Raw genomic sequence first — 19,133 nt, 5'->3', positions numbered from 1 at the left:
AGTATAATGGGACAAGGATTATAAACAATGTTCAAATTATCTGACAATTTTATGTCACAGGTTGTTGAGGAATCAACCAGACATCATGTTATACTGGATCTAATGCAAATGGGTAATAGTGACCATAATGTGATCTCATTTAATGTTTGTTTCAAAAAAGCAAATATACACTGGGGTAGATGTTTGCTCCTTATGCCCTTCAGAGCATAGATTGAGGCATTATGTTTTTTTTTGCTAAAAAAACACAGAGCAGAAATGGTTGTCAATTAAAATAATATTAAAATGCGGGGCGTGGTCTGGTCATGACCGGGAACATCCGCAAGTGAGACTAGCTCCAGAGAAAGAGCCAACATTTAAGCTATATATCGACCCAGATAGGCTTTACTAAAGATGGGTGGATCCAGAAGGGGAAAGATAAGCCAGGAGTCACAAGAAACATCTCAAAAAATCACACCTAACAAGATTTTTTCAGAAACGTTCCTCGTCCTGCTCCAATGTGTGCACAGAGCTGCGAGACAGGGCGCCATCTTGGAACGAATCGCAACCTGCAGTAGGAGACACGGTTTCCCTAGTCGAGGAATCTCGCCCACAGATGGGACGACAACCGACTAAAGCACCATCAACACCCGCGGACTCGTCTAGTTGGAAGAGTGGCGACGAATGGTAGCCATCTTCCCCCGCCTAAAGGGCAACAACAGAAAGTGCAGTACACAGTTCAGGGGACTAGCATGCAAGCCGGAGACCGTGACCGAGCAAGATGGCCCCCTGCTCATGGCGTACAGGATGACCTCAATGGTGAGTTGCCCGCATCTACACTGGGGAACTTAAACCCAGAGACATTACAGGCCCAGAAATCCGACATTTTGTCTCCACACATCTCCCCATCTAGCGCAACCTCTCGACCTGAAAAAGCATATTCTCTCCTTACCGTCATGCTCAGATATAGAGACATTAATGCAATCTACTGGAGTAGTGCTTAAAACTAAAATCGCCACAGTACAAACACAATTATCCCAACTGGGTGAGAAATATGAGCGGCTTGATAAATCTGTCACGCACAACGCTGAGAACCTCACAAATCTTGAACAAAAAGTGAAAGCCTTTGAATCTCGTTTTCAACAACTACAAACCGCCTGGACGACCACGAAAATCATTCAAGGAGGAATAACATAAGGATTAAAGGCCTCCCTGAGATGATAGGCCAGCAAGATCTGCCAACTATGTTACGTAAAATATTTAACACTATGCTGGAAAAACCTCCAGAACACCAAATCATTATTGATAGAGCACACAGGGAGCTCAGGCTCAGAGACACAAATTTTCATTCTCCAAGAGATGTTATATGTCACATTCACTTCTACACTATCAAGGAGGCCCTAATGTCAAAAGCGAGAGAAAAGAGGGACTTTGACTTTGAGAACACCCTATGGCAGCGCAGGGCTTTAAAACCGATCCTTGACCTGTTAAGGGAAAAAGCCATCAGATACAGATGGGGATTTCCCTTCGCACTCATCATGCTAAAACAGGGGAGACCGATCACTATCCCCCAAAATCTCCCAAAGATGTGCCGTATTTTCTGAACTCACTGGACCTTCCCTCCATGGCAATTGAGAATTGGGAGTCTGCAGAGTGGGACGCCCCACAATCCAAACCATCCAGGAATAGCTCATCATCTTCCAGCTCTCCCAGACAACCTCTAGAAGCAAGAGCCTCACAAACATTCAATTCCCCGGCAAAAAGGCGAATGGTCTCAATTTGAAGGCTTGTCCCTTTTTTTTTCTTCTTTTCAGTCTTCTTTTTCCATGATTTTCTACAAAGGTAATGGGGTCTCTCTGGTGGGTGAAGATTCCCCACGGGGAAAGCCCAAGGACTCCAACATTAATTTCCAATTTTTGGGTCTTGAGGATACAACACAACAAGCCTGTTGGCTCTGACAGTCTGAAGTCTGTCAACTTCTAAATCTGGTACCAACCTATGCCCCCACATAGGTCCATTTTGATAGGGCAGGAACGCCATAAGATATAATTCTAAAATGAACACTTGATATCTAAACAAACATTCTTACCTGATGGGTACAATTTACAATATTTTATGGTTATCTTGTTTTTTACCCAGTTGTTTATCGACTTGCTCAACTGCCGTAAATTGCTTGTGAAATGCTTAGATAGGTATTATGGCTAACTGTATAATATGCTCTTATTACGTCCGGGGACTTAACTCCCCAAACAAGAGATCACAGTTACTGTCAGTTCTACAAAAACAGAAAGTCTCAATAGCCTTATTGCAAGAGACCCATTTTAAGAAGGATCATAGACCCCAAATACCTCATAGATATTTACGAAAATTGCCTTTTCAGCGACAATCCTGAAGGGAAAAGCAAGGGTGTAGTGATAGCTTTTCATCACCAACTCCCCTATACGCTGCTAGACATGTTAATTGATCCTTTTGGTAGATATATCTTTGCTAAAATTGAACTATATAAGCAAATAATAACTGTGGTGAACTGTTATGTGCCAAATACTAACTGAAGAATATTGGGCTCATAGATTGTTGTGGAGTCCTAAACACAGATATTCTCTTACGGAAACAGGCCTGATATTCATCCCAATCTCACAAGTTGAAATATAACTAGAGACAGACAAAAAGTTCCTAAAGATTATGGTCTGTTGTAATATATATCTTGGAAAACAGATGTAACAACAAGGTATATGTGGCTGGCACTTAATGGGCTGGGAACCTACATTTAGATGGTATCTCAAATACCTAGGGTCAAAGAGGTCAAACAGCTGTTAAAACAAGTATAAACTGGTAAAAAGGATGTAGTATTACCTTTTGTTAAGGGAGAGATTATGTTTATACATACATCTATCTCTGATTTTTACTATGTATTTGTTATGTATTTTATATGTTAATGTTAATTAATCCACTAATGTTAGTTAGTTAATAGATATGTGCTGTTTCCATAATAATTTTAAGTTTTGGATATTTAAAGAGACATGCAAGATAGGGAAAAACAGACTTTGTGAAATAAGAGATACAACGGTGCCATCTTTTGGTGATTACACTAAAGGACTTTGGATTTAAAGACAAAGGACTCTTTTCTCATTGGTTCCAAAGTACGTCAAAGGAATTCCTCAGTCAAAGTTGTATAAATGGACTGCTCTAAAAGTACAATTTAGCTCATCTTGACTTCTAACACCATCAAGAAGAAATGAAACATCTAGAGCTCACATATAAACTGAGAGAGGAAAATATCCATCAGAGGAACAGGAAAGGAATTGGAACACTACTACTGGAGAAAAGAAGAATCTCCATTCCAATATTTTGTACTCTCTAACATCATCTAAGAACTTTGTCAGGTCTATTACATTCACTGTCTTGCATACCTTGAATAAATCCTTCCTTTGCTAAGCCTAAATTGGACTGGATTTTTGTTAAAGATTATCCATATTATTCTCAGGTGCATCAGATGTACCTTGCATTGTACAACAATAGAAGGGACTGGACATGGAGGCTGAATGTATACCTTCTCCAAAATACTGATTGTCTTCAAGAAATTAAAAGGGAAATACAAACTTTCTCAGAGGTTCACAAAGAAGACCCATCTCACCCCACTGTAAAATGGGAGACATTAAAAGCAATCCTTAGGGGCATCTTAATTAAGCATGGCACCAGGATTAAAAAGGAGAGGGCTGCATACCTGTCCGGTTAATAAGCAAAACTCAAGAATTGAAAAAAAAACACATAAAAATCTCTCTCCGATGATATTTGGCAGGAGTTAACTACAACTCGGGAATTGATTAAAACGGAGTTAGATAAAAAAAAACGACATACTCCTTGCAAAAATGCAGAAGTATATTCTATGAGCATAGCAATAAACCCAGCAGGTTTCTAGCTCGAGCATTGAAACAGAAATATGCATCTTCTTTCATACATGCCATAAAAACCAAAAATGATAAAATAGTATACAAAACTCAGGAAATCGCTTCCACACTACACAAATATTACACTGAGCTTTACAATTTGCGTAACCCACAGGGTAAAGAGATGGACTCCCCCACACATAAGCTGCTAAAGTATATATAACGGACAGCTTTCCCAACTTTGAGCATTGACGATAGTAATTGTTTAGAGGAACCTATAACATCCCAAGAGTTAACTGAAGCCCTCAAACATACTCCGAGTGGAAAAGCCCCTGGCCCAGATGGGTACCTGCCAATATTTTACAAACCCCTTCACAAAGAGTTAGCTGACCATATGCTGCAGGCTTTTAATAACCTTGATTCTGATCCCAGTCCCACCAACATATCTAATCTACTTGATCCCAAAACCAGGGAAAGATCCTTTAACCTGCTCTAGCTACAGGCCCATATCCTTTGAAACTATACGCAAAAATCCTGGCTGATAGAATGAAAAATTTTCTTCCTGAACTGATTGATCAGGATTAGGTGGGCTTCATCCCCCCATGAAAGTAATGTCACTAATAGACCATGCACAAGGCAAAGGGAACCCCCTGATGGCTCTGTCAACGGTCACCGAAAAGGTCTTTGACAGAGTCAAATGGGTTTTCCTAAAGGAAACCCTCACTCAAATAGGATTGAGCCCTAAAGCACTTAGTAGAATTATGACTTTATATCAACTCCCACGGGCCAGAATCAAGGTTAATGGTATGCTTTCAGACCTGGTCAAAATAAATAATGGCACAAGACAAGGCTGCCCACTCTCCCCCATTCTTTATGCACTAGTGATGGAACTTCTGGCAATTGCAATTAGAAATAATCTAAACATTAAGGGTATACAAATAAAAAACTCTCAGCATAAGGTAGCTCTATATGCAGACCATTTATTCATAACCCAACCACATACTTCGCTTACATCCCTTATGCATGAGTTCAAGGAATATGGGACATTCAGTAACTTTAAGATAAATTTTGACAAACCTGAAGCCCTTAATATATAATTGACAGCAGCCAACTTAACCCAATAAAAAGCTAACTACCCATTCAAATGGAGCACAGAATCTATAAAATATCTGGGGATTCACATACCTGCAAGATTGTCCCAGCTTACCAAACTGAATCACTTGCCCCTTGCAAAACAGTTAGCACAGACTGCCACTACACAAATGGCAACTACCCAACATTTCCTGGTTTGGCCGTATTAACATAGTGTAATTAAAATTAATATACTACCAAGAGTGTTATACCTGTTACATATCATCCCTGTTGAACCCCCAAGGCAATTTTTTTACATACTCCATACGGCTATACAATCCTTTATTTGGGCCAATAGCAGACCTAGATTAAATAAGAAAACTTTATATCATAGCAAAGCTCAGGGTGGACTAGGCTTTAAGCACTACCTGCAGGTCACTACACTGAGTAGAGTAGTAGAATGGTTCCTCCACAAAAGTGGATTCAAATTGAGCAAGCTGCATTGGATTTCCCTATCCAAGGCCTTTGGTGGTTAACCCCAGCACATAGACCTGCACCTTCCAACAACCACTGATTTGTAGAGAGACTCTTCGACTAGCAGATAGATTCCTTAAGAGGTCACCTTCTCTCATTGCCCATAAAGGACCCTGTACCCCAATATTTGGAAACCCAGCTTTCCCACCTGGTCTGACAAAGGGGTTCTTCCTGGACAAAAACCCCAGGGAAGAGTTTATTTGCTTTCAAGCCATTAAAGATAATGATCCCCCTGACAGAGTTTTGTCCTGGTAAAGAGGATGCTTTCATGTATAAACTAAAATATGAACAACTTATATATTGGCTCCCCTACAATTAGGAATGCCCTATTAGCCCCTAGATCCACTCTAGAGAACCTTTGTGTTCTCAAATCTCCTATTGTGCACCTAACCTCAACACTGTATAAGGTTTTTCAAAGAATGTGATAAGACCTATCACCATGAGTACATAGGCAAATGAGAAAGGGAGCTTGAGATCTCATTCGCGGTGGAACAATGGAACACATGCTTTTTCCTCACCCACAAATTCTCTATGGCATGTAAAACACAAGAGACAAATTTTAAAATAATCTCTAGATAGGACAGATGCCCATAAGTGCTTCATAAAATCTTCCCCAGCACTTCTGCCATTTGTTAGTGGTGTAACGAGGAAATAGGTTCTATGATACACATTTGGTGACACTGCAAAAAGTAAGTACCATTTTGGGATAAGGTCTTCCAGGTCCTCAATAAATTGGGGGGCTTCTCCCTTGAGAAGACAGTGATAGGACTACTGTCTATGTTACCTGGTCCTAATCACCTATACAAAAACTCACTAATAGGGTTCTGTCTAGGGGCAGCAAGGTCGGTAATTCCACAGCACTGGAAATCCATAGAACCACCAACTATATAGGAGTTGATAACAGAAATGGACCACATTAGGCGGATGGAAGTGATGGTGTCCTTCTTACGCGATAAACAAATAGCTTTTGTCTCTAAGTGGTCTTCATGGGTAACACTCATGGAATCAGATATTGTTAAAAATCTTTGACCAGATGGGAGCATCCTTAAATCACACACCTTGTCAAAGGGCAATACATTAGAGCCATAACTTACTTACCCTTCAGAACATTGAGCACTTCTTTCCCCCCCATTTACCCATTCCTTTTTCCCTTTTTTCTTCACTCCCTCAGGTACTTAAGAGTTTATAATTCAGTTTTATTTAGGCCTCTATATTTATAATCTCAGACTCTCTTTCATCTGGTATGATACCTATGGAGAAATGCTGATGTAATTCCTATATTTCAAAAGGTATTACAATCTCAGCCTGGCAATTCTAAGCCTGTGAGTTTGACACCTGTGGTACTCTTGTTATGGAGAATAGCATTATAAGTGAGAATCAGCATGGCTTTAAAAAGGGCAGATCATGTCAGACAAATAACAAATTGTAAAGTTGGATAGTAGGGGTGCAGTAGATGGGATCTATTTGGATTTTGCCAGTAGCTTTTGATACAGTACCCCATCAGTGGCTGCCTTCTAAACAAAGCTCTGTTGGTCCTAGTAATGTTGTTTCTACATAGATAAGAAACCGGAAAAAAAATTGTGTACAGAGGGTAGTTCTTAATGGTACTTCTTTTCTTCAAGTCAGGTTCTTAGTGGGACAGCATACATTCATATTGGGTCCACTTTTATTAACTTTTTTTAATAATAACGTAGGGGAGAGTACTGTAAGTAATGTATCAGTGTTTGCAGATGACACATAACTATCAGCCCAATTAATTCCATCCAGGATGTGGCACTTGCAACAGGATCTTGACAAACTGGCAATCTGGGCAGCTAAGTGGCAAATGAGATTGCATATTAATAAATATAAGGTTCTGCACATGGTATGTAAAAACATGCAGACACTAACAGATCTTGATGAGGAAGAACCGCGGGATAGTTGTGATAATAAACTTGGCTGTAGTAAGGAAGGGCCAGCAAGGGATTGTACTTTATTAATGTATAGACATTAGGGAAGAGAGGGTCATACTTCCCCTTTACAAGGAACTGGTAAGACCCATCTAGAATTTGCCGGGCAGTTTTGGGTACCAATGCTCCAAAAGGATATTGTTAAATTACAAAAATTCCAAATAAGGGCACCTAAGCTGATATGAAAAGCATCAGTTATAAAAAAAAAAAAAGACTGGCCAAGCTCGCATTAATTACACTGGAGAAGAGAAACTTAAAGTGGCGGTTCACCTTTAAGTTAACTTTTAGTATGTTATAGATCGGCCAATTCTAAGCAACTTTTGAATTGGTCTTTATTATTTTTTTTTTTTATAGTTTCATAATTATTTGCTTTTTTCTTCTGAGTCTTTACAGCTACCAAACGGGGGCACTGACCCCATCTAAAAACAAATGCTCTGTAAGGCTACAAATTTATTGTTATTGTTACTTTTTATTACTCATCTTTCTATTCAGGTCTCTCCTATTCATATTCCAGTCTCTTATTCAAATCAGCGCATGGTTGCTAGGGGAATTTGGACCCTAGCAACCAGACTGCTGAAATTGCAAACTGGAGAGCTGCTGAATAAAAAGCTAAATAACTAAAAATCCCCAAGTAATAAAAAATGAAAAGTATTTACAAATTGTATCAGAATATCACTCTCTATATCCACGATTCGGTTCAGGATTCGACCGAATCCTTCTGCCTGGCCGGACTGAATCTGGATTTTCATATGCAAATAAGGGGACAGGGAGGGAAATTGCATGACTTCTTGTCACAAAACAAGGAAGTAAAAAAATTTTTCCCCTTCCCATCGCTGATTCAAGATAGTATTCGGATTCGGTTCAGTATTCAGCCAAATCTTTCGCAAAGGATTTAGGGGTTCAGCCAAATCCAAAACAGTGGATTCGGTGCATCCCTATTTAAAGGTGAACAACATGTTTAAGGGGAAAATATGATAGCTATGTATTAATATATATGAAAACTATTCAATAAAACCCTCTAATGCTTTATGTACCAGTAGATCCTTCTAGCAGACAATATACGATATTATATTGCAGAATTTATAATTTGTTTGTTTTAAATTGTACACATTTTGTTTCTGTTTATGACTTAAAGGGATACTGTCATGGGAAAAAAAAATAATTTCAAAATGAATCAGTTAATAGTGCTGCTCCAACAGAATTCTGCACTGAAATCCATTTCTCAAAAGAGCAAACAGATTTTTTTATATTCAATTTTGAAATCTGACATGGGGCTAGACATATTGTCAATTTCCCAGCTGCCCCAAGTCATGTGACTTGTGCTCTGATAAACTTCAGTCACTCTTTACTGCTGTACTGCAAGTTGGAGTGATATCACCCCCCCTCCCTTTGCCCCTCAGCAGCCAAACAAAAGAACAATGGGAAGGTAACCAGATAACAGCTCCCTAACACAAGATAACAGCTGCCTGGTAGATCTAAGAACAGCACTCAATTGTAAAAACCCATGTCTCACTGAGACACATTCAGTTACATTGAGAAGGAAAAACAGCAGCCTGCCAGAAAGCATTTCTCTCCTAAAGTGCAGGCACAAGTCACATGACTTGGGGCAGCTGGGAAATTGACAATATGTCTAGCCCCATGTCAGATTTCAAAATTGAATATAAAAAAATCAGTTTGCTCTTTTGAGAAATGGATTTCAGTGCAGAATTCTGCTGGAGCAGCACTATTAACTGATGCATTTTGGAAAAAAAAAATTTCCAAAGACAGTATCCCTTTAAATTTAAATTAAATTTCATTTTTTTTCCAATGACAGTATCCCTTTAAATTTAAATTAATTTCATCATAGGCTTATAAAACCGTTTATTAAAACAGAAGATGGAAAGTCAGATTTAGCTCCTACCTGACATCTGAAACAGTATGTAGGGTTGGGGCAAGTCTCTCCAGTCCTTCAGTCTGAATAAAACATGAACTTAAGTCCAGGAGTTCTCTTCCCTTACAGGATTCCAGGATAAAAGCCAACACTGTGCAGTCCAGAGGCGCCAAATAAAATTCAGAAAAATCAAAATGCTTATTTGGTCCAATGAATGAGGACACAAGTGCTTTGTTCCGGGACTCAGTAAGGCAGGCAAACTCATTAAGAACTTTTCTAATGTCAATATCCCATATCGGTACAGCAATATCTTTCTCAATGGGCTTCTGGAGAAAACTGAGAACATGCTTGGAGGCCTCAGCTGATAACTCCCCTACATATGGCTTCAACAGGGATCTGGTGGAACTGTCAGAGAGTCCAGATATGAAACGAAGGAATATTTCCCCACGGCCGTCTTTATATGATTTTGCCTCCTCAAGAGCCTTCTGCAGCCTTTCAGGGGAATAGTCAAGGTAGTGAACCAAGGCAGCCATAAACTCCTGTATGGTGAGATGCAAGAAGGAATAGGACACATGTGGAGGCTGCCCACTCTCCATCACAAAGCTTGTCACCAGATGTGAGGAAGTATCCACACTAAATGCTTCCAAATCATCTTTTGTAAATGAAAGAATGTGACTATTTATGCCATGCTCTGCCATCCGACCAATGGAAATCAGATGTTCTTTATGAATAGCCCCTTCCTGACAGTGATTGAGAAGAATGTTACTTAAAAAACTGGCAAAAAGCTGTGTGACAGTTTTGGGAAAGAATACCATAGTTGATGCTGAGTTTATCTTCTGGGCTCTGAAGCACATGGATAACACGGTGCAGATGATCCAGCAGTAGGATGGGATGTAGCAGAATGTGTACAGCATCCCGTTCTCTCTCACATAATGGAAAGCCTTCTTTGCCATTGTGTAATCACTAAAAAAATGCAAAAAATACTTCTCTCTTTCCTTAGGGAGAAATCCCATTATTTCAGACACTCTGTGAAAAATAGAAGTTTCAACTGTTGCGAGTCTGGTTGGGCGACTGGTTATTAGGACTGAGCAGCCCGATAGAACAGACTGTTGGACCAAACTGGACACAATCACATTTAGTGTCTCAATGGAGTGCGGGTTGGTGTACGACTGACTTGACTTAAAGTCTATTGAGCTTTTGCTTTCATCTAAACCATCGAAAATAAAAAGCAGTTGTGAAGGATTTTGAAAGATTCTGTCAAGCTGATTGCGTAGATAGGGATATTCATTGAGGATCATCTGGGCCAAGCTCAGCTCATCATTATTGAGATCCCGGAATTTGAAGAAGAAGACAAAAGCAAATCTCTGGTAGAGTTTCCCATTGGCCCAGTCATAGACAAACTTCTGCATTAATGTGGTTTTCCCCACCCCTGGCACTCCGCTCACCAGCACTGTCTGTGGCACACATCTCTTTCTGTGGCACCAGCGGAACAGACGGTTAGGGCTAATCCTCTCCAAATTACTCTGAGCTCTCTGTAAGTAATGTTCATGTATTCCCCCTGTTGCAATGAGCTCATGCTGAGGACGAGACCTGAAGTGCTGACTGGAGACAACAATGAGGTCTAAATAGCGCTCAGAGATATCGAAACTCTGACTCTCACGGGTTAATCCTGGGGCTCTGTGTTCCACCAGTATCAGCATTTTCTCCAGAAGAATAGATCTGTGTAGCTGGAAGGCTGACGAAGATACAAAGTTCAATTGAAATGTTTAAAGGGGAACAACTAAAGGAAGCTTGATCCCCATTCATAAGAAATGGACAGGAATGTAATACAAGGAGAACTTGGTTCCAAATAATGAAGACTTTCATTATCTACTGCATTTTTCTGACTAAATGCCACTTGGAGTCACCGAGAGCAGTTAAAATGACAGATACAGAGAAAATGAAGCATTTACAGGAAAAAATATATGATATATTGGGCGCCCTGTGGTCTTATCTCCCAGCTCATATTCTGGTGGTCTTCCATACATAATCTCTTTATTTCTATTGTTTTTTTACGATTTTTCTTTTTCCACTGCAATTCCTATGCTTTCCTTCTTTCTTCTCTTTCTCCCCTTCTTCACTGATTTCTTCCTTTTACTTTCCTCACACATTTCAAACCTTACTCTGTGATCCCCCATTTTTTCATATATTAATTTACCCTGTTATCTTTTTTTCTTACCTTCTCTCACTGAGACCAACTTGCTTTCTGCTCTACTCAATTTCTAGAATTGGATTTCCTGGAAAATGCACAAAACGTATTTAGTCTTCAGTGCTTTCAATTAATTCAGAGGTCTATTCTCACAAACTTGGTTTTGAAGGCTTTGTATGGAACTGAACTGAACACTGTAAATGTAACACATTTTTGGGCTATCGAGGCCAATGGGGTTAACAGCCAGCTAGTATACCAGAGCATGGGTTACACTGGACTCTAACACTTAAGGCAGGGCCTTCTCAAAAGGGAAGAAATGAAGGTGTGGTGTAGTTCAACTACAACTCCCACAGGATACAGTGCTTACAGGGCTCCGGAAACATCCGGATGGGTCAGACACCAGCAGCCAAAGAGGAAGCTCCAACCCTTCTCACTCACTATAAGAAAGTGTGACAGGAAGTGGTCACAACACCTCTTGGCCAATAACTTGGATATGCAAATTACAACTAGCTACATGGGCATCTAACCAGCAACTAGGGGGATCAGGAAGTGTAGGGATTTAAAGCCATAGGGGCACATTAACCATATGGGTCCCTACATAAACTTGCTTACCTTTGAAATAGAAAGGCTGAACAGGTCCCATTTTGTCTAAATTAATACTCTGTTCAAGATGATCACCTGAAAAATTAGATTGTACAGGAATAAGACAGTATCCAACTGAGCAAATAAAATCCTTTATCAATAAAAAGGATATAAAAACACAGACATGCAAGTTAGGGAGCAACAGCGAATGCAAGCCACAATGAAGGCCTGTACTTATCAGTAAGAATGGGTATGGCCTACTCTGCATCTTGTTTTTTATCTGGTGCGAGGTACAGAGTACAGCCTGACCTCTCTACATGAAGGGTGTGCTCTTGCTCCCCTGGGATGCTCTTGCACTTCTGTCTAGGGACATCACAAATATCCCTTATTATAACTGTATATAAAAAAGTGGGATCTTAGTTTCCAATGTACACATTGGTGCAGCTCGTAGGCAGTAGCGTACGGGGCAGAGACAACGGAAATAAATATTCAAATAATCAAACTGAAACAAAAACAAAGCATCATGCTTTAGAAAAGTGTTTATTTTAACACAATCTTGGTATAATGTGCATTTAAAGGATAAGTAAACGTTTAAAATAAGTGAAAGTAAAATTGATGAGGGTGTTATTCTAAGCACTTTTGTCATTTACATTCATTATTTATTTATTTTTTTAATTCCAAGATATTAAGGGATACATGTACTGTTAATATGAATGCGTTTTGTTACAACAGCACCACCTGCTGGTCAGTTTCTAACCATTCTGAGAGTTTTGAGAAAGATTTTCCTAAGCTTTTTTCCTATGCAGGCTTCTTTCTTTCTCCTGACAACTTCCTTGACTACTTGGTGGTCAGACTGGTGGGAAACTGACCAGCAGGTGGCGCTGTTGTAACAAAATTAATTCATATTAAAACTACATGTATTGTATAATATTTTGGAATATAAATAAATAAATAATGAATGTAAATTACAAAAGTGCTTAGAATAGCCCCCTCATCAATTTTACATACACGTATTTTAAAGTTTTACTTATCCTTGAAAAACAAAATTAAATATTTTAATAGGAAGTCTTAAAGGTACCTAAAGCCTTTGAGTCCAGGTGTTATGGCACTGCCTGAACTTTCCTTTGTGGAACCCGCACCAAGCAAAGCTACTCCCAAGATACAGACCCACATCTTCATGTACCAACACACAGTTTTACTATCTTTTCCTAGTGCAATTGTAGGTGCCAGAGTGGTGAATAAAAAAGCCTAAAAACTCTAAAGGGGAGCGAGATTGGGTGGACAGTAAGGAGATAATCTGAACACCATGGTGGTGCTGTTGTAACAATAATTTATTCATATTAACATGTACATGTATCCTTTAATATCTTGCATTTAAAAAGAAAATAATGAATTGATGATAAAATTAATGAGAACACCCATCTATACAGGGAGAAATTATATAAAAGTAATATCAATTTTAAGACCCCCAGTTCCCTGATACACAAAGGCTGACCTAAGGCAGATGGGGGAGGAAAGTAGATAGTGGTTCTAAATAAGAATATTGAGTCAGGCTGAACAAAGGCCGAGAGCCTGCAGACAGAAGACAAATATTTAACATCTCATAAACGAGATTGAAGTGTTGTGTTGAACTGCAAATGCTTATCCCCAGTCTTTGTTTAGCAGACAAAGTTTGTCAGGTTTGTGACCTTTGGTATCAAGAAAACATTATCTGATGCTATAGGTATTGTAAAATATATTTTAAGATTCTCTTGTGCCTTCCAATGTAGGAGGAGGGCTTTGACCATATATGGCATGTCTGTGTACCTTTTTGCCCTGTAAAATGTATAAAAGCTTGTGTCAAAGAGGTGTTTCTTTGGCAAGCCCTCATATTACACCTAGGTGCCCCACTGTGGTGTGACTATGACAGCTTTCCCAAGACAAAACTTCTGTATTGAATTGTTGGGTTAATAAAAGACCTCAATTATTGTTAAAGAATTTTCTCTCTGAGTTTTTTCTTATAAAATGAGGTATTGGTATACAAAATACCAACAGAATGTAAATTACAAAGGTGCTTATAATAGCACTCTCATCAATTTTACATTCACTTATTATAAAGGTTAAGTAATATACAACTAACAATTTGCTACAGATAATTTAACAAGCAATATTTTGGAGTAAAACACAGTACCTCTTTGATCGAGTTCATCCAGTACACCCAGCAGGTTGGGGTGAGGGTGATCATTCTGTAGAACAAAGAGACATTCCCAGAATCCCAGCATAGCGTCTCTCCCAGATCCACGAATATCTTCTAACAACATCTCAGCAAATGCACAGGCACCACATTGCTTCTTTATAGATACATAGTGCTGCAACACAGATAAACAACACCATTAAAATTATTCATGTAATTTCAGGAGAATAAATATCCTTCTCTAAATTTTAAATTCCCTGCAACTAAATATTGTACCAGAATCAATGAAATCCATTTTGTTCACCTACAACCCAACACACTGTGTATTCTGTCCCACAGCATATGGCTCACTTCTCATTGTGGGCTCTGCAATTAGAGTTGAATAGATGGTGAGCAGGAAGCTTCAGAAAAACCCAGAGGAAATTGGGCTGGTTGCTGGAGACCAGACAGAAGACATAGTTGAAAGAGGAGGCCAGACAAAAGACATTGTTGAAAGAGGAGGGCAGACAGAAAACATAGTTGAAAGAGGAGGCCAGGCAGAAGACATAGTTGAAAGAGGAGGCCAGGCAGAAGACATAGTTGAAAGAGGAGGCCAGACAGAAGACATAGTTGAAAGAGGAGGCCAGACAGAAGACATAGTTGAAAGAGGAGGCCAGACAGAAAACATAGTTGAAAGAGGAGGGCAGACAGAAGACATAGTTGAAATAGGAGGGCAGACAGAAGACATAGTTGAAAGAGGAGGCCAGACAGAAAACATAGTTGAAAGAGGAGGGCAGACAGAAGACATAGTTGAAAGAGGAGGCCAGACAGAAGACATAGTTGAAATAGGAGGGCAGACAGAAGACATAGTTGAAAGAGGAGGCCAGACAGAAGACATAGTTGAAAGAGGAGGGCAGACAGAAGACATAGTTGAAAGAGGAGGCCAGACAGAAGACATAGTTGAAAGAGGAGGCCAGACAGAAGACATAGTTGAAAGAGGAGGCCAGGCAGAAGACATAGTTGAAAGAGGAGGCCAGACAGAAGACATAGTTGAAAGAGGAGGGCAGACAGAAGACATAGTTGAAAGAGGAGTCCAGGCAGAAGACATAGTTGAAAGAGGAGGCCAGGCAGAAGACATAGTTGAAAGAGGAGGCCAGACAGAAGACATTGTTGAAAGAGGAGGGCAGACAGAAGAAAAAGTTGAAAGAGGAGGGCAGACAGAAAACATAGTTGAAAGAGGAGGGCAGACAGAAGACATAGTTGAAATAGGAGGGCAGACAGAAGACATAGTTGAAAGAGGAGGCCAGACAGAAAACATAGTTGAAAGAGGAGGGCAGACAGAAGACATAGTTGAAAGAGGAGGCCAGACAGAAGACATAGTTGAAATAGGAGGGCAGACAGAAGACATAGTTGAAAGAGGAGGCCAGACAGAAGACATAGTTGAAAGAGGAGGGCAGACAGAAGACATAGTTGAAAGAGGAGGCCAGACAGAAGACATAGTTGAAAGAGGAGGCCAGACAGAAGACATAGTTGAAAGAGGAGGCCAGGCAGAAGACATAGTTGAAAGAGGAGGCCAGACAGAAGACATAGTTGAAAGAGGAGGGCAGACAGAAGACATAGTTGAAAGAGGAGTCCAGGCAGAAGACATAGTTGAAAGAGGAGGCCAGGCAGAAGACATAGTTGAAAGAGGAGGCCAGACAGAAGACATTGTTGAAAGAGGAGGGCAGACAGAAGAAAAAGTTGAAAGAGGAGGCCAGACAGAAGACATAGTTGAAAGAGGAGTCCAGGCAGAAGACATAGTTGAAAGAGGAGGCCAGGCAGAAGACATAGTTGAAAGAGGAGGCCAGACAGAAGACATTGTTGAAAGAGGAGGGCAGACAGAAGAAAAAGTTGAAAGAGGAGGCCAGACAGAAGACATTGTTGAAAGAGGAGGGCAGACAGAAGAAAAAGTTGAAAGAGGAGGGCAGACAGAAGACATAGTTGAGAGAGGAGGCCATGCTATAGGGCTGCCCTGTGAACAGTGTTTGAACTCTGAAGCAACGGAAGGACTGTAAAAAAGTGGGGCCCTGAATGCCAAGCAGAGAGCCCAGCTAAAGGATTGGTGACATCTTCAATTTAACCGAACAGGACGCATGAATTGTTGCTCTGTAAAAGTCTTTATACAGTGGCTGAGCCTTCATGTTATCTGAAGACTGAGACCAAGGGGTATATTTATCAAGGGTTGAATTTCGAATTGAAAAAACGTTGAAATTCAAATTTAACAAGACCAATTAAGTTTAAGGTTTTTTATGGTCGAATAGGTCCGTTTTAAACCGAATGGGTCCGTATTCAACCGAATTCGAACGAATTGATGGAATATCGCATTCGATCAAATTCAATTCGAAGTTTTTCCATGAAAACCTTCGATTTTTCAAAGTCCACCAATTGACTCGAAATAGGTTCTAGGAGGTTCCCCATAGGCTAAAACAGCAATTAGTCAGGTTTTAGATGGCAAATGGTCGAAGCCAGATTTTTAAAGAGACAGTACATGATAAATTTCGATATTCCAATTTTTTAATTTTTTTCAAATTCGAATTGAATTTGGACTATTCCCTAGTCGAAGTACACAAAAAATAGCTTGAAATTCTGATTATTTTCATCTCGACCTTTGATAAATCTGTCCCTAAATGAGTGTATTGCCAAATCCAGTTTCTGGTTTGTCCTGGCCAAAAGCCTGGAGGAACAGAACTTGCATGACAGTGAAGATGAGCCCAGGAGATATAGGAGCCTCTTGATACCCTAATTTGTTTAGAATTTCAATAAATGTTGGTAAAACAGGTCAAACAGGTGAAGGATATGGGGAGCTCTATTTGCACTCTAGGTGTTGTTAGATGCAGTGGTGCTATTCTTTAATTCTTTAGACGTACAGCCATGTCAACACAACTGCAAAATATTTGCAGGAAAGGCAAGCACTTCACCACTTCACCGCTGTGCAATAAATCCTTTATTTTAAGCCAGTTTTGCCATTTCCAGTGCAGAACAACGTTTCGGGGGGTTTGCATCCCCCATTCATCAGGTTAAACATGTGAGCCAAATTAGTCCTTAAATTCACCTCAACCCCCCACCCCTAAAACAGTATGCTTCATTGTCCTACTGGAAGGTGAATCTCCATCCCAGTCTCAAATCACAGGCAGACTGACACAGGTTTTGCTCAAGAATATCCCTGTATTTAGCACCATCTTTCCCTCGACTTGGACCAGTTTCCCAGTTCCTGCTGCTGAAAAACATCCCCACAGCCTGATGCTGCCACCACCATGTCTCACTGTGGCCATGGTGTTCTTGGGGTGATGGGATGTCTTTGGTTTGTGCCAGACATATCATTCTCCTTGGTGGCTGAAAAATTAAATTTTAGTCTCATCTGGTCAGAGCACCTTCCTCCATACATTTGGGGAGTCGTCCACATGCCTTTTGGCAAACTCAAAACGTGCCTTAATTTTAACTTTAACTAATGGCTTTTTTCTGACCACTCTTCTATAAAGCCCAGCTTTAAGGAGTGTACAGCTTATTGTGCTCCTATGGACAGATACTCCAGTCTCTGCTGTGGAACTCTGCAACTCCTTCACGGTAACCTTTGGTCTCTGTGCTGCCTCTCGGATTAATGCCCTCCTTGCCTGGTCTGTGAGTTTTGGTGGGCGGCCCTCTCTTGGCAGCTTAGTTGTGGTACCATGTCAGAAAAGGTGTGTTTATACTGACAGATCATGTGACACTTAGACACACATAGGTGGACTTCATCTCACTAATTATGTGACTTTTGAAGGTAATTTGTTGCACCAGAATTTCTTAGGGTTTTCATGGCAAAGGGGAATACATATGCACATTCGCAATTTTCAGTTTTTTTATATATATATTTTTCTCATTTCACTTCACCAACTTAAACTATTTTGTGCAGATCCATCACATAAAATAAGATTAAGAGACATTTAAATTACAGGTTGGAATGTAACAAAATAGGTAATAGGTGAATACTTTTGCAAGGCAGTGTATGTTTTGTGCTTCTGTACCAGCCCAAGGCAACCACAGCCCTTTAGCAGTAAAGATCTGTGTCTCTAAAGATGCCCTAGTAGCTCCCCATCTTCTTTTCTGCTGATTCACTGCACATGCTCTGTGCTGCTGTCACTTACTGAGCTTAGGGAGCCACTCACAATATACAGTACACATAGAATAGAAATGTCACAATATAAGGCTGATTAGTAATTAATACACATAATTACTACATGGCAGCACAGAAACCAGTGCAATTAGCATCAGAATTGAATAATCAGCAAACCTGTAGCATCAGCTTATATTACAGCCAGGGAAGCTCATTTTCTGCTGGATAATTAGTGACGAGCCCTAAGCTTAGCTTCTCAACAGCCAATCAGAGCCCACTGAGCATGTGAGTGTCACAGACACTTTCCAAGATGGTGACCCCCTGTGACAAGTTTGAAGTCCTGGATCATTGCTGCTATTGACAAGCTCAAACTTTAGCCTCGTGCAATAAGTTCACTATATAAAATATGCCATTTTTAGCCACATTCATTTTTATGGTTTAATTCTCCTTTAAGGAGGGGTTCATTGTCACAGGTACATGACTGAAGGGGTGCACTGATATGGAATGCTGATATTCAAATGGCTCCATGCACTGCTGTTATAATGGAGAATTACAGCGCATACTCAGACACATAACTATAAAACCATTTGTTATGCAGGACCGCCCACTGGTGATCCCCTGATTGTGTTTGCAGCTGGGTGGAGAGAGCAGTTTGTGTGTGTGCTCGTTAACTCAATCATAAGCAATTGCAGCCCTGGAGGGAGTGGTTCTTCCAAGGAAGCTGATCCAGGAAAGTCCCAGGCCTCAACACCATCTAGGCCTCGGGGTGCTTCTGCAAAAGAAGGGGTTTCTGAA

At 40.2% G+C, this 19,133-nt stretch overlaps 1 protein-coding gene across 1 annotated transcript in view; it reads right to left on the bottom strand.

Annotated features, from left to right (window-relative positions):
* Positions 1–19,133, bottom strand: part of LOC108699435 (NACHT, LRR and PYD domains-containing protein 14) — a 45,106-nt gene that overhangs the window by 12,397 nt on the left and 13,576 nt on the right. The window contains exons 4-6 of the mRNA XM_041573671.1: positions 14,228–14,405; positions 12,088–12,153; positions 9,318–11,022 (exon numbers count right to left, since the gene is read on the bottom strand). Of these exons, the coding sequence (XP_041429605.1) occupies positions 9,318–11,022; positions 12,088–12,153; positions 14,228–14,405 (1,949 nt within the window). The remainder of the gene's footprint in view (positions 1–9,317; positions 11,023–12,087; positions 12,154–14,227; positions 14,406–19,133) is intronic.

Source organism: Xenopus laevis, chromosome 8L (genome assembly GCF_017654675.1).
Source record: "Xenopus laevis strain J_2021 chromosome 8L, Xenopus_laevis_v10.1, whole genome shotgun sequence".
NCBI lineage: Eukaryota > Metazoa > Chordata > Amphibia > Anura > Pipidae > Xenopus > Xenopus laevis.
Note: the sequence above shows the minus strand (reverse complement) of the source record. Positions and strands in the feature narration are given on the sequence as shown.